This window comes from Geospiza fortis, unplaced genomic scaffold (genome assembly GCF_000277835.1).
Source record: "Geospiza fortis unplaced genomic scaffold, GeoFor_1.0 scaffold538, whole genome shotgun sequence".
NCBI lineage: Eukaryota > Metazoa > Chordata > Aves > Passeriformes > Thraupidae > Geospiza > Geospiza fortis.
The window spans coordinates 1,239,523-1,264,277 of record NW_005054368.1 but is presented as its reverse complement, the minus strand read 5'-3'; the positions used below and the strand labels follow the sequence as shown (position 1 = coordinate 1,264,277).

The 24,755-nt window shown below is 50.1% G+C and overlaps 1 protein-coding gene across 1 annotated transcript; it reads left to right on the top strand.

The window, feature by feature from the left end:
* The first annotated feature begins 655 nt into the window (after positions 1-655).
* On the top strand, positions 656-20,801 carry TADA2A (transcriptional adaptor 2A). The gene is made up of 15 exons (XM_005424386.2): positions 656-913; positions 1,559-1,665; positions 1,875-1,934; positions 2,482-2,573; positions 3,210-3,367; positions 4,609-4,697; positions 5,720-5,792; positions 10,710-10,773; positions 12,129-12,172; positions 12,673-12,783; positions 14,059-14,130; positions 14,796-14,928; positions 15,726-15,769; positions 17,979-18,052; positions 19,338-20,801. Exons 1-15 carry the CDS (start codon positions 889-891, stop codon positions 19,521-19,523), a joined length of 1,332 nt encoding a protein of 443 aa, XP_005424443.1. The 5' UTR covers positions 656-888; the 3' UTR covers positions 19,524-20,801.
* Positions 20,802-24,755: the final 3,954 nt, after the last annotated feature.

Below are 24,755 nucleotides of genomic sequence, written 5' to 3'. Positions count from 1 at the left end.
ATGGGGATGGGGATATGGGGATATGGGGATATGGGGATGGGGATATGGGGATATGGGGATATGGGGAATGGGGATGGGGATATGGGGATATGGGGATATGGGGATGGGGATATGGGGATATGGGGATATGGGGATGGGGATATGGGGATATGGGGATATGGGGATATGGGGATATGGGGATATGGGGATATGGGGATATGGGGATATGGGGATGTGGGGATATGGATATGGGGATATGGGGGTATGGGGATATGGGGATATGGGAATATGGGGATGGGGATATGGGAATATGGGCATATGGGGATATGGGGATGGGGATATGGGAATGTGGGAATATGGGCATGGGGTTATGGGAGTGGGAACTGGGATATGGGGAGTGGAAATTGAGATATGGGGAATGGGAGTTGGGATGTGGGGGAGCGGGGACTGGGATATGGGGAGTTGGGATTGGAATATGGCTGAGCGGGGATTGGGGTATGGGAGAGTGGGATGTGGGGAGTGGGGATTGGGATATGGGGGATTGAGAACTGGGATAGGGGCAGTGGGATATGGGAAGTGCTTCTGAGAGGTGCAGAGCACTTCCTTGCATAACTCTCACACATCCATTCCCCTGAACCCTCACTTTGGGGTTGCACCCCCATCAATTCACAGGTCCATGCTGGATTTCTCCCCACAGCCAGAGAGGGGACTCTGATCCCTGTGGATGGGGCCTGAAGGCTGCTGAAGCCCTTCTGCCTGCTGCTCAGGGCTTCCCGGGAGGATCACACCACGAGCGCTGTGGGGAGGCAGAATTCCCTTTGGGATCCACAGTTTGGGACCAGGCTCACGCTGTGGGTGCTTGTGCCAGCCAGGTTCACCCCAGGGAGCACAGCCAGCACCAGGGCAGGGATGGAGCGCCTGGCCTCCTTCAGCAGTAAGTGCCATCACGTAAATCTGCTCAGGAAAAACCTGATGGTGCCGGGATTTCTTGGAGCAGTGGGATTTTGGAGTCACCATCCCTGAAAGTGCTCAAAAAATGAGTGAATGTGGCACTTTGGGGACGTGCTTTAGTGCTCGCACAAATGATTCAGTGTGAGTTTTGTCTGATTCTTCTCTCCTTATAATTGAGCTGGTTCAAATCCATTTCCTTGGGAAAAATCAGGATCACAGAGCCACAGACTGGTTTGGGTTGGAAGGAACCTTAAAGCCCATCCCATTCCACCCCCTGCCATGGGCAGGGACACCTGCCACTGTCCCTGCTGCTCCAAGCTCCATCCAGCCTGGCCTTGGACACTGCCAGGGATCCAGGGGCAGCCACAGCTGTGCCAGGGCCTCCCCACCCTCCCAGGGAAGGATTTCTTCCCAATTCTCCAATCTACCCCTGCTCTCTTTGAGTTTGAAGCCATTATAACCTGACACTCCTATTAATTTTGTTGCACAATTGAGTTCATTTAAAACCCATAGAATCTGGGCCCACAGGACCCCTCAGCTGCAGGGGCTGGGCCCAGGGGGATTGAGGGGCTGTGCTTGCTTGTGTGACAGTGCTGGTGTGACAGGAGGTTCCCTCTGCTTTTGCCAGGTGACCCTTTTGACAAGCCCCCGTGCCGGGGCTGCTCCTCGTACCTGACGGAGCCCTACGTGAAGTGTGCTGAGTGTGGGCCCCCTCCCTTCCTGCTGTGCCTGCAGGTGAGTGCCAGCAGCTCCCACTGCCCTGCCAGAGCCACCAGGGCCACCACGGGCTGTCACTGCCATCCCTGCTCTCTGCAGGGACAGGGGAGTGACAAAGGGGAGCATTGAGACGTGGCTAGGTGGGCAGAGCATGGGAGTTGAAAAAAGGGACCAGTGAAAATGTTTTCAGGGCAGAAGTAACACGGTTCTGGTCTTTTGTTCTGCAGTGTTTCACCCGAGGATTTGAGTACAAGAAGCACCAAAGTGATCACACTTATGAGATAATGGTAAATATTCCTTTTGGATAGCACCTGCTCAGTCTGGGCTCTCACAGCTCCCCAGGGGTGAGGGACCCTTGCTTACTCGTATTGCACTGAAAGAAGATGCAATCCTTTGATTCAGAGGTTTTAAACTATTAAAAAAAGAAAAATACCCACCTGGAACAGAGTGGAGTAGTGGAGTCATTTCCAGCTGCATCTTTTTGTTGTGCACAATGCACCCCACTGGACTGACAGTCCCTTAACCAGGCACATTGGCTTCTGTTTCTCTAGGCTGTTTCTTCTTCCTCCAAATTAATAATTCTCAAAGTCTCCAGTAATTTTTCTGTGTTTCATGGTACAACATTGTGCAATTACAGCTGGGAGACACAACATGTTCCAGGATTTGCTGTGGTTGATGCCCTGAGTAATCCAATAATTATTCAATCAGGTTTTGTGGAAGTTTAAAGCAGCCAGAATTATCTCTGTCTGTGTCACACTGTGGTTCAGAACTTCTTTGCCCTTTCTGAGGTGGGTTGGAACACAGGATCACAGTTTGTTCTTTTTTCTTCCCCAGACATCTGATTTCCCTGTGCTGGACCCCAACTGGACAGCTCAGGAGGAGATGTCTCTCCTGGAAGCTGTGATGGACTGTGGATTTGGGAACTGGTGAGAGTTCTGTGCTTCAGCCAATCTCAGCCACTGATGGGCAGTTTTTCCTTTCTTTTCCCTGGATCTCACTGTGGAGTTCATCAGTGCACATTGTTCAGTGACTTATTGTGGGTGAGGCACTAATTCAGCAGCTAAAGGAGGCCTGGAGTATCAGATCCTGCTTTCATGAGTTGCCTGTCTCCTCCTTTATTAAAAATAGTTATTATTCAGAACCCCAGAATTCACAGAAGCAGAGCTGAGAGCTCTGAGGTGCACGTTGCTGTCAGAAATAGGATTGACAGCTGGTTACAGAGTTTGCCATTACCTGCAGTCAGTAAAATGTGTAAAAAGCTCTCCAATAACATCAGTAAATTTCAAGCCTGTTAAAGACGTGGCACATTCCATTAGCCAGAGGGTTTCTCATATGAAAACAGTGAATTGCATTGTTCATGGGCACCCAAAAACATTCCCTGGCACCAACATGTGAGTGTTGGTGCTGAGAGTGTGAGTTCAGACACCATCACAGGCCAGTTCTCTGCACACAACCAATCTCTGGTCCTAAATCACCTTTTCTCACTGGAGAAATTAAAAAAAAAAAAACAAAACAACATTTCTGTGTTGTTCACACGATGCCTCCCCCTCTCCCCACTCCAGGCAGGACGTGGCCAGCCAGATGTGCACCAAATCCAAGGAGGAGTGTGAGAAGCACTACATGAAACACTTCATCAACAACCCCCTGTTTGCCTCCACGCTGCTGAAGCTGAGGCAGGCAGAGGAGGCTCAGCACCACGAGACAGCCATTCCCTTCCACTGTGAGTACCCCAGATCCCGTGTGCCCTCATTGCCAGGGGATAACCTGGGCTGAGAGCTGCTCTGGGGGTGTCAGCAGCTGGGTTCCCTTCACACTGCATGGATTCCTGGGTGTACCAGACACACAAGGCAGGAAACAGGAGCTGACACAAACATCAGGGTCTCACAAGCAGAAGTTCCTCCACAGCCAGAGCACACAGAAATCCCCCCAGCAGAAGTTTTGGATGTTTTATCCCACCCCAAAGCTCCTTCAGGTGTGTCCCTCAGTTGAGATCCCACTGTGCTTCTCACCCTGCCCAGCAAAGGGAGCTGAGCAGGGATTTCTGCCTTGCAGCATTCCCTCTGCTCCTGTGCACATTTCTGTGCACACACCCTGTCCCAGGCCTGAGTGCTGATTTAATTTGTCAGAAAATCACTCCTTTCAGCTATGCTGATTTCACACCTCTCCCTTGAAAGCTGCCTGTTAAAAAAGTCTGCAGCAAGTTCACAAATTCTCAGTTTTCCTTGCATTTCACATCTTTAGCATTCCCCCAGTCTGGCAGCTGCTCATTCCAGAGCTCCCCAGCCTCCCTGGGCCAGGCACTTGCTGCCTGTCTGCAGCTTTACATTTCCCAGTGAAGTGGTTAGAGCTGAACAGTAGGAACTGGGCAATTCTGGCTCTGTCCCTGGCTGTTATTGATATTTTTATGTGCTCTGGGCCAAGACAAACTCCCTGTGCCTCAGCCTGCTTTATCAGTGCCGTGGGACACACAAAGCTCAGCTCCTGCCTGGTGAGCCCCAGACTGTTATTGTCTGTAAAGCACCGAGCTCCTCAGCTGGGCAGGGCTGTAGAACTGGGAGTTCTCTGCCTTTCATGGCAGCCCTGCCAATGGCCCCCAGAAGGAGGCAGATTTAACACTCCTGCTGCTATTAACTAAAGGAGCCTGCACGCTGAGCCCCAGGGGTCTGCTGAGCTTTACAGGGGGATGCTGAGCTCCAAAATGCAAAGTTTACATTTTATTACCTGTTTATTACCTTGAATTTGTGTTTCACTCTTGAGAATACTACGAAGATCTCAGATTGCTGCATTTTTCTCTGGATGAACTCTGTCTTTCCTGACTACAACACTGAATAAAAACCCAATCAGGGTATTTTTCTTCCGCTAATTATTCCCACTTTTCCTGCAAAATAAACACCTATTTACAGATCCTTAAAAGCAGATCTCAAGCCCCACTCAACAGCTGGAAACCTTTGTTTTTTGCAGCTGCTGATGATCCCCCACGGCCCACCTTTGACTCCCTGCTCTCCAGGGACATGGCTGGCTACATGCCAGCCAGAGCTGACTTTGTTGAGGTAAGAAACACTCTCCTCCCATTTAATTTTACATTTATTTTATCCTCTCATCATTTTGCATTTGCTGCTGGGCGCAGGCTCAGCTCGCACAGCCCTGTTGGGCCCTGCCTGTCCTTGCTGTTCGTGTAGAAGCAGCAGAGGAGGGCACAGGGTGAGGGAGGCTCTCGGCCCTGTGGTGTGGTTTGAGGAGCAGGGAGCTGCTCTCTGATCCTCCCTCCCAAGGTGAGATGTTGGTGATTAAAGCCCTGGGTTAATGAGGCCTTCGGTGCCCGAGGTGGCGCTGGTGGCCTGCAGAGGCAGGGCAGGAGCAGAGGCTGCAGGACCTGCTGCTGCCACCAGATGTCCAGCTGTCCATCTGTCCAGCTGTCCAGCCAGGGTGGCCCTGCTGGGCGCTGGGAATTGGCTGCTGGGCCAAAGGATCAGCTCCAGCACTGGCACCTGCCTGAGGGGAGCACACACCCTGCTCCAGACATCACCTGGGAGATCTGCATTGCTTTCTATGCTTTGGGCATGGAAAAGGCCCCAGTTCCTGCTCCTGTCCATGGAGGAACGATTTCAGCCCCACAGGGCCTTGGGTTTGGGTCTCTGAGCAGAATCAGCACCCCAAAAATCCCAGCCAGGGCTCTCAGGCACATGGGGGTGTCCTGAGCCAGGCCAGGAGCTGGACTTGGGGATGTTTGTGAGTCCCTTCCAGCTCAGGACATCCTGATTTCCATCCCATGAGCTGGCTAATTCCCAGTGTCCTGTCACAACATCCTGCTCCAGCTGCAGCCATGGGGGGGCATTTACACACATTTCCCCCAGGCAAAGCTGCCCTGGGCTGTTTGCTGCTCAGGATGGAGCCTCGTGCCCTGGGTCTGAGTGAACATCTCTGTCCCTGTGCCCCATGTCTGGGTGAACATCTCTGTCCCTGTGCCCCATGTCTGAGTGAACATCTCTGTCCCAGTCCTCCTGCATGCTCTGAAACCTGGGGCAATGTTCCAGTGCTCGTTAGTGACCCTGTATTAATCACCTCTGCACAGGAGTTTGACAACTATGCTGAGTGGGATTTGAGAGATATTGATTTTGTAGAAGATGATTCAGACATTTTGCATGGTAAGTGCCATATTTTTGTACCCAGGCTGAAAACTGCTTCAGATGCCTGTGCAGCCTTTCATTTCTTTCTGCACACACTTCAAAAGGGAACATACACTTTTAATGTATGGGGTTTCATGTTTGGGTTTTTAATGCATTAAATCCATCAGGGTGGGTGTTAATGCAGGCAGCAAGGAGGTGTGCAGTGTATGTGAAACACATTAAAAGTGTTGGACTCAAAGCTGTGATTTCTCATATGTTCAGCATGCCCTGAGTTAGAGCAGCATCAGCTGTGTGTGACAACTTCCTTTTATTGTGGAGATGATTTGATGAGCCCAGTTCCTGCTCTGAGTTTCTGTGAGCATGCTGCCTTAATCACATGCAATAACAGGAATTATTGAAGTGACATTTTAATCCACAGAGAGAAGATCCTGCTTCTCCCCACGTTTGTAAGTACACCCAGGGTTTAGGAGTCCTGTGTTTATGCCTCAGAATTCTGCCATCTGTGTCAGGCAGTTCTGAGCTAAAGCCTTTGCATCCCTTGGAGCCAGACAAATCCCTGTTACGTACAGACAGGCTTGGCAAAGTTAAAAAAGCCAGTTTGAAGTTGAGCAGTGCACGCAGGAGCTTTAGGAATGCAAACTGCCCTGGCTCAGGGCAGCTCCTGAGTCCTGTGTCAGCCTCTCCCCTTTCAGCTTCTATTGAGGGGAAACTGGCTTGAGGCCGTGGCAGGGACTCCTCCTGCCAGCTCTCTGCTGTTTCATCCTATGCTGGGTGCTGGTGAGCTGAAAAAGCAAAATAATCTCCTACAGACCCACGTTCAGACAAGGGGGCTCTGCAGCACTCCCTTGCACTGCCCTCCTGCCAGCCCCCATCCTGCAGGAGCCCTGCTAACCCCTGCTGGAGCTGGATCTGCCTGTGCTCCTGCACATCCTGCGCCAGGGACTTCCACAATCCAATTAGGAGTTCACAATTTAATTACGTGTTGTGTGAAAAAATACTTCCCCCCGTCAGTCCAATATTTTAGCTCGGTAATTTCATTGGGTGTTCTCTGCTCCACCCTTCAGTTGTCTCCAGTGTTTGGGAAGGGATGGCAGGGATCTGCAGTGTGCAAAGTGCCTGGCAGAGCTTGTGGAGCGTGGCCAGCTGCACTTTGGGTCTCTTAGCCCAGGAACTCTGGCATTGCCTCCCCACAGCTGTCCCAGATGTGCCCATGTCAGAGGGAAAACCTGGCAGAAATGAGCCCCAGGGTCCAGCCAGCTTCTTTCCTTTCCTTGGGGAGAGCAGGAGTGCTTTTCTAAAGAATTTGGAGTGAGATCTTTCGCTCCTGCTGTTTAATACAACAAAAGGCAGGAGCCACATGCTCGCTGTGCTGCAGGTTTGGAGCTGCCCACTTTGCCTGGGAGAATTTTGCAGCCCAGCTGCAGGAGCCCAGCGGGCTGGAAATGCTCAGCACGGGGCTCTGAGAGCAGGGGTGGCTTAAGGAGATTTGAGCTTGGGGATGGGCAGAGCGGGCTGTGAGACAGCCTGGGTGAAAGTGAAAAATGGGACAAAAATGGGACAAAAATGTGTTCAACAGGGGTTGAACACTTCATAACCCCCCCAAACGAGGCCTCACAGCCAAGGCTCAGGTGGGGAGGAAAATCCTCAGTTTGTTTTCCTGTTAAACCTCACTGGGCTCAAGATTAACTTTTGAAAATGACTTTTATATTGCATTTTCTGCAATGTCGCTCAGGCTGGGCCCTGGGACACCCCAGTACAATTCCTGTGGTCTCTCTTTCCTTCTCTGGGTGCACCAGCGCTCAGTGCTGCACATCCCACAGGAATATTTGTGCTTCCACTGCAGTGGAATTTCCCTTTCTTCCCTTTCTCCCACACTGCTTTCTGTAATATTTTGTAAAAATTATTTTTTAAGAAGTTCTGGATCTGAGCTGCTTGATGTATTTTCTGATGTATATCTTTTATGTGATATTTATATTTAAAGCTTTACCTCATGTATTTTATCTGTCAGATTTCCCTGTGTCACTCTAAACAAGTTCTTGGTATTCCCACAAGAAAATGCTATTTATTACAAGGTGGGAAGGCTCCCAGGCAGCTTTTGTGAGGATCACAGAACCTGTACCTGTAGCAGCTCTCCCCACCTCACAGGAGGTCACAGACATCATTCTGCCACTTCTTGGTATTAGTGAGGTGGCAAAAATTTGTATGAAATCTCTCCCATCTCAGTTCAATTCTGGAACTGCTCTCTTTTGTTCAGTGCTGGCAGTACAGTAAGGGCATGCAAATACATATTGCAGTTACACAAAAACATAATGGACAGATCAAAAGCACCAACCAGTTACAAGCCTAACTCAGCCCACAGTGCTTGAATATTTCATGAACTACAAGTTTTCATCAGGCTGAATTAGAACGTTGGTAATTTATCTTTTTCCCAGCTTTTTTCCCTCCCCCCCTTCTCATGTAAATGATTTTTCACTTCTAACACTGCAAAGTGATTGCTGATTTAGAAGTGAGTGGAAATGGGCTGCGACTGGCAGGGAAATGTGGAGTTAAGCTGCAAGCTCCATGTCCTTCCTGACAGTGTTTGCTGTGCTGTGCAAGCTCTGCCACGCTCCAGAGGCAGATTTCACTGCTTGCCACGGTCCTGCTGTGCTCCAGGGTGCCTGAATTTGGGCTGCAGCCCTTCAGCTCCTCCCCAGCCCAGTCCCACAGGCTGCTGCTGGGGTTAGTTTGCATTCTCCCCATTATCTGGGCCTCTCCTGCCAAGGCAGGTTCTCTCCATGGAACAAAGCTCTCACTCATGAGTGTTCCACAAACTTTCCTGCACACCAAGTGAAGCAAAGAAACTGTTTTGGGCACACTCTGGAGAAACCAAAATATTTGGATTTTTTAGGTTTTTTTTTGAATGGAGGAAGGAGCCTTGAATTGCTGCCTATCAGTGGGGCCTTCAGAGCCTTATCAGAGCTTTATCAGAGGCCAGAGTGGACGCTGAGCACGGGGTCAGCTTGCATTATCTCACAGCAGCAGCACAAACAGCTGCCTCCCTGCAGAACCCATGGGAGAGGCACAGGCAGATCATTGCCATTCCCCCAGCATCTCCTGTCTCATTTCCATGCTCTGAGGGGCACTGGAGCACTCAGAGTTATTCATGCATTCCACACTTGGTAATGCCTGTCCTGCCTGAGTCTGCCTGTTAAAAACAAAAGCCCCTCCAGAAGGGCTTGTGGCAGAAATACTCATTTCTCTGGGAGCAGAAACTCCATTTTTTCCCTTCATTTGTTCCTTCCTCTCCCCAGCTGATCATCATTTCTTTAGAATATTGTGCACCCAGGTGAAAGCATCAAAACTCCATGGTTAGAGGTGCATAATTACTTGTGATATTTATAGAGGTTCTCCAGTGCAGTTTCTGCATGTACTTATTAGGTTCTGCCCACACAAACCCCAGAAAATAACAAGTTGGCTGAGCTTGCAGAGGGTTTCAAAACTACAAAAATATTTTCTGTAAATTGGCTCCAATTCCAGCCCTTCCTAATGGATTTCATTCATGTTTCACTTGCTGCATTCCCAATTTCTCGTCCCCACATTTTAGCACGAAGGAGAATTTGCTGTCTCTGCTTGTTCTTAAATTAGGAAACTTAAATCCCTCCCTGTGAAAATACACAATGATGCTGGAAAATGCAAGAAATTTGGAAAAACAAGGAGGAATATTGCAGCACTCCTCCTAGCTCATACAGAATCCTTTACTCTTAGATTAATGTCAGAGCAATTTGGGACAAACTGAAGGGTTTGTTGTTGGATCAAGCTCCTGAATCCCCACAGCCTCTGGGCTTTGTCCCTGTTTCTATGAAATTTGATTACCCAGAGGGATGCAGGGATGCATTTCCCAGAGGCTGGGGCTTCCTGGTGTTTACACCTACATACATATTTAAGATAGACACAGAACCACACTTCTTAATTGCATTATTAATTATTAATCTGAGAGTACAATCAATAAACTGCCACTATCAGTTTTGCTCTTTTTGTGTAACTGCTGAGAGAAATGGATCCTGGGTTCTGCCCCCCTTGGGCCACCCCAGTTCCCCTTTTCCCAAAATCTGGTTGTTGTGTCCCAGCCTCCAAACCACTGCCAAACCTTGAGCCTCTTCCTTCTGAGAGCACATGGAAATTATTAACATAAATTTTTTTAAAACCATTAAAAATCAGCCACGTCTAACTCGTTTAATGACCTAGAATTTGTGTGTTATCCAACAGAGCAAGGGAAGGGAAGGTGATAGGTGTCTCTTTATCTTGTCTTTCAAGAATTTACCCCAAAAAAAGTTTATTAAGCTAATGGCTGCAGGAAAAAGGAGCTGCAGGCTGTGTGAGTGGCTCAGGCAGGTTTGATTTGGGGAAGGATGTGATTCCTAATGAGCATGGCTTTTTCCTGGGCTTCTTCACATTGTCCTGAAGTATGCTTTGTTCTCCTGGCAGACAGGTAAGTTTGGAAGTTAACAAGCTGGAATCTTCCAGATGTCTTTAACAACTGCAGCAAAGGCTGCTTTGAGTGCCCACAGTGAGAGCTGTGTCTGCTTTTTGGGGTTCCCTGTTCTGGGCAAACACCTTTGCCCAAAGATGACACCTCAGGAGAAGGAACACTTGGCTATTGCATGGATGAGGGAACAAATATTTGCAGATAGCAGAACAGTCCAAGAAGGAGGAGGAGAGGAGTTCCCAGGGCCTGCCCAGCTTCATGTTGACATGAGTGTATTTACAGTGATGAATTTGGCAGGAGGAAGCAAAGGAAACCTTCCCCAGGTAGCAAGGGCTGCACTGAGCTGACGCCCCTGTAAAATTGCCTCAGGATTTTTAAACCATTTCAGCCTAATGTGAACATAAAAGCTTGAAATTCAGCCTCCTGCAGTGATTGCTTATGAATTCTTTAATCTTTGTGTTTTGCAGCTCTGAAGATTGCAGTTGTAGATATCTATCATTCCAGGTTAAAGGAGAGACAGAGACGGAAAAAGTGAGTTTTGAAGCAGTCGCTGTGTGTTCCCTTCCCTGTGCAATGCTGATGGATTACACATCATGAATTTCCTGCTGCAAAAAAATCCTGCCAGACTGTGACTGATTGCTGGACCCCCACTTTTCCCCCAGAAATATTTGCATCGTTATTTTTAAATCCTAGTGGTCCCTAAGTTAGTTTTCCACACTGAAGATATAACTCAATTGCTGACGTGGGCTTGAATAATTTATTCAACTCATTTGACAGTGTTCTAGAATGACTCAATCTATTAATTAAATTAAGTTTTATTACAACTTTGAAGTACTTTGTTCAATATTTAAAATTATGTCTTGCTGGATTACTCCATACTGGAAGGATTAGTGGTTTGAAGTGAGGCTGCTCCAGTCCTTCTCATAAAACTCCACAGTTCTGCTGAGTGACAGCAAGGATTGACCTGGTTCTTTATAATTCATAAATAAAAAGTATTTATGTGGTGCAATTTTTCACGATGATCAATCTTGTCATACTGAAGGAAAGTGCTGCAGGGCTCTCCATAACTCTTGTGGTTATGGAGTGTCAGGTTTTGTGAAGTTTCAACAGCAGGATGGGACAGGAATCTGGAAAGTGACACAGAAGTCACAGATGCCACTGTCAGAAAGGTGACTCTGCACGGGACAGGAAGGTTTTGTGCACAGCAGAGGAAATGTCATGGATTGTACAGAGCAGGTCCTGGGCTGCCCTTGCCAGCCCAGCTCTGTGGTATTTTATTTTCCAAAGCGGAGTCAGCACAGAGCAATGAGCACGTGGCACTGCTCACCCCGGTGACAAAGGGATTTGTCAGGCACCTGCTTTCCCTCTGCTCCTTCCCTGATCCCAGCAGGAGCAGCTCAAGCCCAGAGTTACCTCCATCACCTCCCTGAAACCCAGGCTGCCATGGAAAAATGCCTTTCTCCTGTGCCAGTGGTGGCATTTACAGTCCAGCTCTACCCTGTGCTTTAGCAGAGGGAAGTTTGTCTCTCTCTGAGGCTGGAAATGATGTTCATGAGACATTCATTACCTCTGATTTTGGAAGGACAAGTTATAAGATGCTGTAGATGTGAAATGTGTGCCTAAAGAAGCAATTTCCAGCCTTTAAAGTGATTGCAGCTCCCTTTGTGCCCAGTGCTAATGCACACCACTGTCCAGAATTTACCCTGATTAAAGACACACTGCATCATGTTTCCATTCCAGCCAGCCCAGGGCTTATGGAAATTTCATTCATGTTTAGTTTTAGACTCCTCTGATGGTCTAAATCAAAGTTTCTTCTGAAGCCTTTGTGTTTGTGAGGCAATGCAGGAGTAATGGCCTTTATTAATATAATTTTCTTTCATTTCCAGAATTATAAGAGATCATGGCCTGATCAACCTCAGAAAATTTCAGAGTGAGTATCAGGTGTAACTACTTGACTTCAAAGTGGCAAAACTTCACACATTCACCACTTCCAGGTCACCAGTGTGGTTTGTTCATACTGGAACATATTCAGATGTTCTAAATTCCAGCAGATTTCCTGCCCCAGCTGTTTCCAGCTGTCTGCTTCTAACTACTCCCAGCCCAGTGTTTTAGTTCTTGCCTCAGAATTGCTCTTCAGAAGCACTTTGGGCTCTGCTGAGTGGGGAAAAGGGGGAAGGTGAAACCCAGGCCTAAGTGCACCTCACTCTTGTGAGAAATGACTGAGCAACATTTAAATATCACCCTTTATGCCTTAAGGACTTTAAGGGCTGTAACTTGTGTTGCTTTTTACTCAGCAGTTTGTAGCTGTGGCACCAAAAAGGCCAAAATGTGGATTTTTAGTCAATCCCAGGCTGGGGCTCACAGCAGCCCCCCCAGAGGTGTTTTCCCCTGGCAGCAGGGCTGGTGACATGTGGCACTTTGTCCCTGCAGTGCTGGAAAGGCGTTACCCCAAGGAGGTGCAGGAGCTGTACGAGACCATGAGGAGGTTTGCCCGGATCCTGGGGCCCCTGGAGCACGACAAGTTCATCGAGAGCCACGCGCGTGAGTCGGGAGGGGCTGCAGCCCTGCTCCCCACACAGCCCTGTCCTGGGGCAGGAGGTGCTCCTGCTCCTCCTCCTCCCCCTTCTAACCACCTCAGGAAAACAAATGCATCTGTGGTTTGATGTATTGAATGAGCAGCCAGTGGGGTTTTTCCACTAAACTGTGTCCGAGCTCTTTGTTTGAGTTTGCAGCTGACTGAACATTCTGGTCATGTGGCAGAGGTAATATTTTTTTATCTGAAGAGCTCTGTTTATTTACTGGGACTCTGTATCAGGGGAAGAATAAAATCCCCATATTATGTCTGTGTGGAGAGATTGGGAGCTGGCAGCAAAGTGAATTCTTTGAAAGACACACGTTAAAGTACTTAATGTCACATAATTACATAGTGCAGTGGTCATTATGTCCTTACCTTAGGGGAGAGGCATTGTTCCATCCCTGAATCATCCCATAGCCTGCATTTAGGCAGATTCCAGTCCCAGTCACCACATCCTGCTTCATTCTGTGACTTAAACTGGGACAGTTGTTGCTCATTAGAAAGAATAAAGCATTTACCAAGTTGTGCCCGTGTTTTCAGGACACCCAGTGTGAAATACCAAAAGCATGATCCTGCAAAGTCATGAGTCCTGCATGGAACCTGGTTTTGTTGTTGTAGTGGCTGCAGATCCTCAGGTGAACCTGGCAGGTACAGGCACTCCACAGGTCTCCTGAGCAGCAGCAGGAAATAAATTCACAAGGAAACTTGCTCCCTGTAAAACTGAGCAGTGCTGGAAGGCAGTTGATGAAAGCAACAGACAGGAAATATCTCTGAGCAAAAGAAACATTTCATAATTTCGTCTTCCTGACTGCAAGAAAAAAATTGTCTGCGAGGAAAAATTTTGGAAGGCCCAGCTAGGAAAATCATAGTTCCAAGAGAATATTTGATGTATGAGGAGCCTGGCTGGAGCAGTTCCTCAAAGCTATTGAAATGCCTTCTAGAAGTCCCACATTGTTGTTATTTGCCTTGTCTAGGGTATGGCAAAGGGACTATCAAAGCATGAAGAGAAAATGCCTTTTCAGAGCACAGAAATTCTAGAAACCAGCTGAAATCTGTGACCAAGGAGCATGGGGACAGAGAGATATTGAGATCCTGTGGAGGGAGGGTAACCCTGGCTGTGGTTTGTGTGCTCAGAGCTGAGCTGTGCAGGCAGATAACAAAGAGCCACGTTCCCAGTCCATCCCAGTGACCCACTTTTGCTTTTTTGGTTTTCCCTCCTGCCACCTCGTGGGGTCCGACAGTGGAATTTGAGCTGCGCAGGGAAATAAAGAGACTCCAGGAATACCGAGCAGCAGGAATCACCAATTTCTGCAGTAAGTACCTGATGCATTATTCAGCCCATTCCCATCCATCAAGGAAGGGAAGGATGATTTTACAACATCCAGGATGTGTTGAATAAAAAGGCACTTAGTTCAGAGAGGCTCTGGAGCTGAGCAAGGCTTCAGCAATGATGCACAGTCCAGCTGGGCTGGTTTAGAGCTGATCTGAGCCATCAGCCTGGAGATCACAGTGTCTAACTCAGCTCTGCTCTGAGCAGCACTTTGCAAAAGCTTCTTTTAAACATATTTGTGTCATGGCACAGTGGTCTCAGGGCTTTATCCTGGGACACTTTCACTACCTGTCGACACCTGTGATATCTGGAGAGAGGCCTAAGACCTCCACGTAACAAAATGGCCTGGTTTATCCTGGAATTAGATCATGGAAGCCTTTTTTGTTTGGTTTTGGCCTGAAACTAACAGGGGAAGGGTGCAGGGTGGAATCTGATCCCTTCTGGTGCCAAGTGGTCACCACGAGGGAGAACAGCAGAGGCTGGGCCAGGGGCAGAGACCTTCCCAAAATCTCCTGGAGCAGGACAAGGCTTGTGTTTTGGGGGTGGCAGGCTCCTGACCTTCCCCAAATCCCCTGAAGCAGGGGCAAGCCAGTGTGGAGTGTTTTGGGATGAGGCAGGCGGTGAGGGCAGGCTGTGTGTGTGCCACAGGTGCCCGGACCTACGAGCAGCTGAAGAAGAGCCGGGACGAGGAGCGGCTGAAGCGCACGATGCTCTCGGAGGTGCTGCAGTACATCCAGGACAGCAGCGCCTGCCAGCAGTGGCTCAGCCGCCAGGCAGACATGTAAGCACTGCCCAGGGAGCCTGCCCCAGCCTGGCACTGCCCCATCCAGCCGCCAGGGGCTTTGGGGCAGCCTGCTGCACTGGGAGGTGTCCCTGCCCCTGGGAGCGATGAGCTTCGGGGTCCCTTCCAACCCAAACCTTCCTGGGATTCTTGATTCAGTTTGCATCCAACACGTTTTCCTGCCTGATAGTAACGAATCCATTCCCAGTTTATCAAAGTGGGAGCAGCCTGCAGAGTTGAGAAGGGCAGAAGGGTGGGTGACAGCAATAGTGCTTGTTGAGTGCAGGCAAAGGAGGGACTCAAACCCCTCAGTTTTCTCAAATTTATATTTCAGGAACTGAGCTGCTGTTCATAAAGTCACAGAGGGAAATGAGCTCTTTATGGATATTAATGAGGGTACAGCTGATGCCTGAAATATTTCAGATTATTTTAGATGTAGCAGCATCATTAATGTGTCATCACCCTGCATGAGCACTTGGATTTAAGGAGCAAACGTAAAGGAAGTGCATCCTGTGTGCAGGAGATGGTTTGGAATTTCCCCACTCAATCCCCACTGCATTTTTAATTGTGTGCCCCTCCACATTTCTTTGTTGGGTTTTTTAACAGGTTTCAGGCATATTTTTCAATGTGGGAACACTAAATATTTATAAATCCTGTTGACACCTAGTCAGGGCCTGGGTTATGCAAGTTGAATTGTATAATTATTGCAAGTTGTGGAAGAAGCACTTTCAGGGCCAACACATGCAGTTATTCTTAAAAAAACATGAAGGCAATTTGAAAATTTCCTTTCTTTGCAGTGATTCTGGCCTGACTCCCACGGTACCAGTTCCTTCAACTACAGGTAAGTGTTAGATGATGTCTGCCAAAACCCAGGGATATTTCTCTGACAGCCTTTTTCTGACTCTTTTTCTTGAGTGCCAACGTGTCAGTCCTCAAGCCTCATGGTTAAGCACTGCTTAAGTCAACATCACATCAATCTGCAAGTCATTCCACTCACATATCCTGCAGGATTTTTTGCTGAATTTCTAGATTTTTCTGACTAGAGGTCAAAACCCATCCTAAAGCTACATTAGCAAGGAAGGAAACAAAAGATTTTTCACAGTCTGTAAGCATAAATCAAGGGCTTTTCCACCAAGAGGACCCCATCTTCTTCCAGTGCCCAGTCAGGACAGATTCAGGGGTCAGTCAAGGTCCTCATGAACAAGACTTAAATAAATTCCCATCCCATTTGTTGAGGTCATGGGGTGAGTGAGGCTGGGATAAAGTTTTACTACAAGGTTGTTAAATGTTGCCAGGCAAAATGGCTTTGGCTCTGTCCCTACACCCAGTTTTTTATGTGGATGCTGTTAAACCACTTGAATCAAACTCTCAGAGGTGGACACTGGGTTTATATGTTCTTCCTCATTTCTTCCTGGTAAATTTGGGTCAGGATGCCAAGCAGTGAGTCAGGGCACTACAGACTGTTCTGAACCTGTTTGGTGGTTGCTAAGATCTGATATTTTGGATTAAAAAACAGCTTTGTGTATCTCAGAGTCCATGAAGGGAGGACAGTGTCTTCCAGCTGAAGGTCTGCAATGAGGGATGAACTTCCTTGTTAGTCAAGGATCCAGTGTCCCATGGAGGGAGTTGTGTTGCCTGTGGAGCTGTGATAGCTCACAGTGTTTACAAGCAGCATCACATGTGGAACAAAACCCAAACAGAATACCATAGAGTTGCTAATTAAGCAAACATCCTGCCCAGGGATGCTGGGGAAGAGCTGCCACGTGGCTCTAATTAAAGGCTGCATCATTCTGAATATACAAGAGGGCAAATTAATGCTTCACTTCTAGATTCTAAGCTCTTGACTTTGCAGCCTTGATATGTTTTATTTAATGTAGTTTGTGTGTGTGTGTGTGGTATTTTCTGGGTTTATAAAAGAGTAAAACTGAATTCTGTCATGTCCCTCCTAGCACAGTGGCCCCATGCCATGGGAAGGGGGAGCAGTGCTGAGAAATAACTTCCTTTACACCTCCCACAGACTCACACTCCAGCTTCTCCCCAGTCCCCCAGCTCCCTGTGCTCAGCTCCTCACACCCAGCCAGATGCCTTCTGTTCCTGCAGATGCCCAGGAGACACAGACACTTCCCAGTGCCAGGGCAGGACCTGGCCAGGGCAGGATCCTTGGGAAAAACAAAATTTTTTTTGCACATTTCCCAAGGTCTCATCACTTCGCCAAATTTGGGGAGTTATCCTGGGATAGACACCTATCTCTAACAGTGCTAAATATGCAGCCCACAGCACAGGGTGAGAGACTTTTTTCGATGTGAATAAATAACCCAAACTTTGTCCTGAACTCTGCAAGTTGCAAAAAAAAAACCCCAAAACAGCTATTAGAAAAAAAATATTTCTGCAAGCAGAGAGCCCTTGTGAAAGTTTAGGCTGTGCCAGGTAACAGCAAAGTAAACAATAACTTATAACTGTTGTTTATATAATAATATAGAAACAACAGTGAAAGTGATAAACACCAGATGAGCTTGTGATAAATATTCCTTTAGAACTGTTCATCCTGACAGACCAAAAAACATCAATCCCCAAACTGCATTTGCCTTGCAATACCTGCATGGTATTTACAGGCATTTGAAGAGAACTCTGCCTCATGAAGCTGTCAGTAATGCCAGAGAGAAATTGGCTTAATCACAGCAATAAAAAGTCTCCTCATCCTTACAAGGTGCTGGTTTCAGCACACCTGGCACACCCTCCCTGCAGCTGGGACAGTCAGGAGGCTCAGCCCAGCTGAGCCATGCCTGATGCCAGTCTGACACAAAGCTTTTGTCTTGCAGTTCCTCCCAAAAACCAACAGCTCACGAGTCTCATGCAACATTCAAATTGCAAAACCAAACCTTTTGTGGCATCAGCAGAGCTTTCTGCTGAGCCCTGACTAACCCTGTGTGTAAACACCTGGCTCCAGCTGCGTTGGGCTGCCTCCCTGGCAGAGCCCAGGAGCAGCCAGCCCAGGATGCTCTGGTTCTGACAGGGCTTTTCTGATGGAGCTTTTCCTTCCCCATCCCCAGGCAGAAGGAGTGCCCCACCGCTGAACCTCACCGGCCTGCCGGGCACTGAGAAGCTCAACGAGAAGGAGAAGGAGGTGAGGAGAGGAGAGGATGGAAGGATCATCTCCATCATCTGTGTCTCCACACCACGCCTGGGGAGCAGTGAATGTCACCTCAGTCACAGGCCCTGACTGCTCTTCCTTTCTCACAGAAATCATTCAGGGTTTCCAGTTCATCTCCTGTGCTACACATACAGCACAAAGTGGCTGATGTAGCAGAGAAAGGAGCACAGCACCAGGGTGTTATTTGGTGCTGTTGCCACGTCCATCTCCCTGCCTGCTCTGTGAGGCTGGGCTGAAGCACAGGGCTTAATTTTTCTTAATGAACGCTGGTTGTTTTTCAGCCCAGTGCAGGCCTGTCCTCTAACTCAGTGAACAATATTGAAATAAGAGATTATTATTTCTTCATAGAAATCCTGAGGTGTCCTTAGGCTGCCCCAGGCGGGTTGCAGTGCCCAGGAAGCTCAGCTGTACCTCAGCCTCCCCTCCGTGCATGTTTCCCTTGGCTGGAGCTGGCACCATTGGGAATCAGCTCCTGGCTTTGGTGGAACTGGCATTTCTGCTCCATTCAGCACGGGAATAATGGTGGCAGGACATCAGTGTGTGTGTGGAATCTGATTTCCTGGTCAGCTGAGACAGAAAGTCTGAGGGCTGAGGAATTCTGCAATTTCCTATCCGTGAGGAATGAGCATGAAGCATTTCCTTGTTAAAGGGAGGAGACAGACAGTTTCTCCAGCAGGAGCAATGCCATGCTCCTGGAAGGCAGCTGGAATTTGGGAGCTGAGCAGGAGCTGTGCAGCCAAACAGCTCAGGGGCTGTGCACAGCCATTCCTTACCAGACTTCCAACCACGGAATGCCTTCCCTGCACAGCTTCCATGCCAGACTTGTGGAGGGGGAGCTGCTTTTGTAGAAGGTATTAGAGCCTGAGTCTGCAGGGGATTAGCAGCCAGATGCCCTCCCTGGCTCCCAGCCAGCCAGCCCAGTTGCGGCTTCCAAGTGTGGCATGTGTGCTTCCCGGGCTTGGGAAGGAGCAACGCCCACACAGGACACACTCAGAGCTGTGCTCCTGCCAGCCCAGGGCTTGCTTTCATCCTCCTCCTTTATTTTTCCATCAGGAATGTTTGTGAATGCAGCAGCCAGCAGGCTCCTCCCCTCCCTACCTGTGGATCCAAACAGCATTCCCGTGTGCCTGCCCTGTGCAAGGAAACACTGGAAGTGTTCTCAGGAAAATACTCCCCGTGCTCCTCCCCCAGCAGGGCTCTGGGAATGGGAGAACATGACAAGTGTTGGTGTTTATTAACTTCACCTTTTGTCTTGCAGCTCTGTCAGATGGTGAGGCTGGTCCCTGGAGCCTATTTGGAGTATAAAGCTGCTTTAGTGAACGAGTGCAACAAACAGGGAGGCCTGAGACTGGCGCAGGCTCGAGCCCTCATCAAGATTGATGTGAACAAAACCAGGAAAATCTATGACTTCCTGATCAGAGAAGGGTACATCACAAAGGCCTGAGGACAGGCAGCAGTGCTTGGCTGGAGCAGGCAGATGTGGAGAAAGCTTTGAAGTCGCTTTGACAGCACTGAAAGATTTCACCAGTGTTGAATGAAGGACATTTCCTTTTGTTTAAAACCTTTCGGGGCTTTTTTTTTCCCCTTTTTTTTCTTTTTTTGTAAAAACAAGTAGGGAGCTTTGTTAAATTGCATGAATGCTGACATTTGTCTGGGTTCCTTTTGACTCTGCTGTTGTCAGGATTCCTCTGCCTCGCAGCGCTGGGAAGGATCATGTGCCATAGAAGCTGATGTTAAACGTGAATGGGCATTCATTCCTCACACCTCCCGTGGCTGCAGAGAGCATCACGGTGCCTCTGTGCTGCTGCTGACAAAGAATAAGGACACAGCCACACTTTTTGCAGTACAGGGTATAGAAATGCAGTCCCTCCCTCCTCGTGTTCCTTCCTAAATCAGCAGCAGCTCTCAGAGGCGACAGCACGTGCCCGAGGGTGTAAAAATAGAGCTTGCAGTGGTCCAGTCTTTTTAACTTAATTGTGATAAAGGATGGGAAAGGACATGGCAGGGAAGCTCCTCAACAGTTGTTACTTTTATGTGGTATTAGCACATATCCCAGCAGGAGGGCTCTGCACAAACCAAGGAGCTTGGATCCTGCTCCCCCCGTGATTTGGGGGTGTCAGGTTAAATATAATCCCTCAATTTCAGTCTTCTGCTCCTTGGGAAGGCTGGAAGCTACAGCCACTGCAGCTATTGGGAACAGGAATAAAAAGGTTCTCGGGATCCTGATGTTCTCCCACAAAAAAGGAGTGAAGAAGCTCCTGTTTGTGGGGTTTTATTCCCTCAGCATTACCAGTGACATGCCTGAGGAGGTGCCACAAGTCACGGCTCAAACATAGCCCCCGTGCCATCAGCTGATCCAGGAGCTTCAGCACCAAACGTTGGGATTTGGCAGTCAGCTGGATGATGAAGATGGCTCTCTGCAGGTGCAGCTTGTGTGTTTATTGAACAGTGAATTGTTTGTCAGGCAGCTTCCTGCTAAGGTGTAATGCTGGAATAATGTCCCACAGGAAAGCCGGGAGCCAGAGCAGGTGGGGTGTTGGATTCTCCCAAGTTTGGGATCTCTTGGAACAGCCTAACTGAGCTACAGCTGCACCAGTACCTGGCTAAGGTGTTGAGGTTCGGGTTGTTGTTTGTTCCCCAAGAGTAATTATCCTGTGGACATGAGGTGCCATTGAATGTGAAGTATTTTGGTTTGTAATAAAATCAAAATGACTTGAAACAATCTTACATCCACGTCCCCAGACTCGAGTGAAACTGTAAAGGTCACACAGCTGCCTGGATCTATATCCATCAGCTCCTCACCAGGAGAGAGGAGATAAACCCCAGCAGCGGCCGTAGGGATGCAACCACTGCATTTCCTAGCAAATATTACTGTTTAAAGAAAAGCAGCAGTAATAAACGACATGTTGGAGATTAAAGTCCAGAAATTGAGACTGGGGATGCCAAGGGAAAGGGCACAGTAAGCTGTAAAACCTTGGCAATGTTTTTCCCACTTGTCTTTTAACAATTAACAGCCAAACTGCCTTTCTTTTGGGTGACTTGCACCCAAAGGCAGTAAAGGGGCCGAGGGCACTGGAACCATTCTGGGGTTGGTTTGGGGGGCTGGGGAACACCAGCCCTCTCTGCACTCCAGGCTCACAGCTGGGGGATGCAGATCCTTAATTACAGACTCAGGTGGCCATGGAACATTAAATATGGAAGCAGGCTGGAGATGGGCACTCTGGGCCGGTGGGACCTGCAGGATTGGTGACACCAGGGCCGGGGTGAGGCGGGGAGGCTGAGGCTGCTCCAGCTTAGTCACAGCACTGAGCTATGCACGGAATGAGTCTTCCCGGGGCTGTGTTATCCGCCTGTCATTAAAGCATCAGTGCTGGGGGCTTTTTTTGGGACTCACAGCTGCCGTCACCCCAGCAGCAAACGCTGGGCCTGCTGTGACTCAGCCCAGGGGGTGGGGGCTGCCTGGAGCAGCTCCCGGGGGCTCCTCCCGCCCCAGCAGCGGCTCCTGCTCCCCACGGAGCAGATAACGCCGATAACAGCGGCACACAAGGAGCCCTAGTTTTAGTGCCTGCTCAAATTCCCATCGGGAGGGGCCTGTGAAACCTAAACCACCTCCTTGGGAGAAAACACCATGCTGGAGCAGCAGCTTTTGAGCAGCGGTTAGAGAAACCCCAGGCTGCCATCCTGATGAGAGGGGAAAAGGGAAAAATCCACGTGGTGATGCCCCATAGTGATCTCTGGCCTTCCAGCAAACTGGCTGGGTGACCTTCCAGGAAAAGCCAGCATGGATTTATTAGTGACTGTGGAGAAAGCACATTCCCACAGCCCTCCCTGTGGCTGGAGCCGCTGGACAGTGCTGGGACTGAGCCCATCAGCATCACCAGGCTCACCAATTCCTGCAGCGCCCAGCCCACTGAGCCTCTTCCCACCTGGCTGCTGCGCAGGGAGCTGAACACACTTCCACAGGGGAACCACAGCCTGGCCACACATCCCAGCTGGGTGCTGTCACACCTGGCAGAGCTGGGTCGGGACCATGTGGAACCCAACAAGGAGTAGGAAGAGCATGAGGAGCACAGAGATGGGGTCAAGCACAGTGAGAGCTGTTGGGCAATGCCTGCCCCACCACAGGCTCTCCATGGCCACAAGCAAGGATTGTGAGCGCCCTTTGCTCCAGGGAGTGCCCCCTGGAATCTCCTGAGCTCTCTGTACAATCACCAACATCTCATTTCTTTTGCAAAGCCTGTCTGGAAAGTCAATGTTGTATGAACCAGGCGCCAGTGGCAGAGAAATGGGAAGGGATGGGAGCTCAGAGAACCTCATGCAGTGCTGGAGGGGCAGACACTGCCACAGCACCTCCAGGCCCAGCTCCCAGGGCATGTCTGGAGTGTCTGAGGTCCCTGGGACGGGCCAGCCCCAACTCAGCTGCCCAGGGGACAGGCAGTGCTGTGCAGGCTGCGATGGAGAGGGAGCAGAGAGTGCCCTGGGGAGGCTGAGCTGCCAGGCCAGGTCAGTGCCCCAGCCCTGGATGGATGGATGGATGATGGATGGATGGATGGATGGATGGATGGATATGGATGGATGGATGGATGGATGGATGGATGGATGGATGGATGGATGGATGGATGGATGGATGGACGGATGGATGGAAAGCAGCCTGCTCCCCTCTCAGCAGGCCTGCGTGACCCTGAGCACACCCTGCACCGAGCAGGGCAACACCCGTGATTAAGATAATTGCCCTAATGACCAGCTAATGGCCCGTGGTCAGGCGCACCCTTCGGGAATGTGCCGGGACCCACCGGGCAGTGCTCACCCCAGCACAGCCAGGGGCATCTGCCAGGCTGGGCTGGGCAAGCTGGGTCCACAGAGTCACAGAATATCCTCACCCACCAGCACCAGAGCCCAGTCCTGACCCTTCCAAAGCCATCAGCCCCAAAGGCACCATGGGGTGTCATCGGTCACCACTTGGACCATCTTGTCCCTGCAATCTTCAAAACTTTTCCAAGAGATGCACAGTTCCCATGGGAACGGGGAAACCTGTCCACAACATGCCTTAGAGGAGAGCTGCTGCTCCCCACACCCCCCTGGGGAGCTCAGGCTGCCTTCCCAGGGCCGGGGGTCCCACAGAGGCCCTGCTGTCCCCCCATGCCAGGGCAGAGAGTCTGTCCCAGGGAGTACCCAGTGCCTGACACCTCCCCTGTGCTCAGGAGCAAACCCTCACAGTCCCACCTGCCCCTCAAACATCCATCCTGGACAAAAGAGCTCTTGGCAGGAGGGGGCCTGGCAGGACAGCCGCCCCCAGCCACCCACCGAGTTCCCCAGCTCCTGTGAGTGAACCCCTGGCCAGGGCCGAGTGTGGGAAGGAGCTGACATTCCCTTTTAGCTTTGTTCCCTGCTGTGTCCATGGGTCAAAGGCCTCCCAGGTTTCTCTCTTTGCATCCCCTGTCCCACACCAAACACACATAAAACTCCTGGCAGGGTGCAGGTTAAAAGCACCAGTTGCACCAGCATTAGAAACACCTTTGCAGTTGTGTGAGTAGCTAAAAACTGCCCGGGATGAGCGACTGGAGCTGTGCAAGAGCCTTTTCCTCATTTGGCGGTGGTGAGGGGGAATGAGGGGTTTAGATGCTTGCGCAGGGAATCCCACAGGCTGCCACTCAAAACCCATCCTCGGCTCTCCCTACGCTGCCCGTGGCCAATAAACACCCCCCGGGCTTGCTCTGCCAGGGCTCCGAGCCCCCAGCCCGGGGAGCCCAGCTCCAGGGGGACACCCCGGGGGCTCAGCCGTCTCCCATCGCCTCACAGAGCTGCGATCACCCTGCGATCACCCGGGGATTCATCTCTGCCCCCCCTGAGATGCTGCAGCTCCAAGGAAGGCAGCAGAACTGATGCAACACGGAGGCAAAGCAAACCTCGAGCTTGGAGAGCCAAAACCCTCACATTCTCATTTTTTTGGCCTTTTGAGGTTTTCTTAATTTGTCTATTTTTGTTCCTCGCCCACCTCCGCGCGGAGTGTGACGCGAGCCCTCGCTGGAGAGGCAGGGTTTTAAGGGAGAGCTCTGGCTGCTATAAAGCAGCGAGGTTCTTGGAAAAACAGCCTCTGGAGCAATAAACAGATTTGGAGCTGAGGGCTGTGAGGGACGGCTCCATCTGGGCTGCTGAGTCATGAAACCTGCCCGAGCGAGATACCAGCCGAGGGCTCGGGCTGGGGGAAGCTTCCTATGAGGGATTTGGGCTATTTCAGTCGGAGCGTGCGACAACAAAACCAGAAAGCGAACAAAAGCGGGCTGGGGTGGCCACGCTTCGCTCCAGCAGCCGCGGGGTTAAGGCAGAGGCTGCCCTCCTCCTCCACCTCCTCCTCCTCCTCCTCTGCCAGTGCCAGCCTTATCCCGTCCCTGCCATGGTGGTGAGGCAGTGGGAGCAGAGCCCTCACCTCAATCCCAGAGCTTGCAGCCGAAGACAAACTCTCTGTCCCCTGTGCTGTGTGGATCCCCTAACCCAGGGCGTCCCTCCCTGGAGATCCCCATCCTTCCTTGGAGACCCCCATCCTTCCTTGGAGACCCCCATCCCTCCTTGGGGATCCCAGCCCATGCCAGCTCTCCACAGGGACCTGAGCCCACCCTGCCCTGGCCAGGCTCCAGCCTGGCCCCAGGAGGGTGCCACAGGAAGCCCTGGGAGCCTC

Coding starts and splice junctions, on each gene's coding strand:
- TADA2A (XM_005424386.2), top strand. CDS start 889: ATGGAGCGCCTGGCCTCCTTCAGCA. Junction 14,929..15,725: donor CTCAGCCGCCAGGCAGACAT/GTAAGCACTGCC, acceptor CTTTCTTTGCAG/TGATTCTGGCCTGACTCCCA. Junction 18,053..19,337: donor TCAACGAGAAGGAGAAGGAG/GTGAGGAGAGGA, acceptor TTTGTCTTGCAG/CTCTGTCAGATGGTGAGGCT.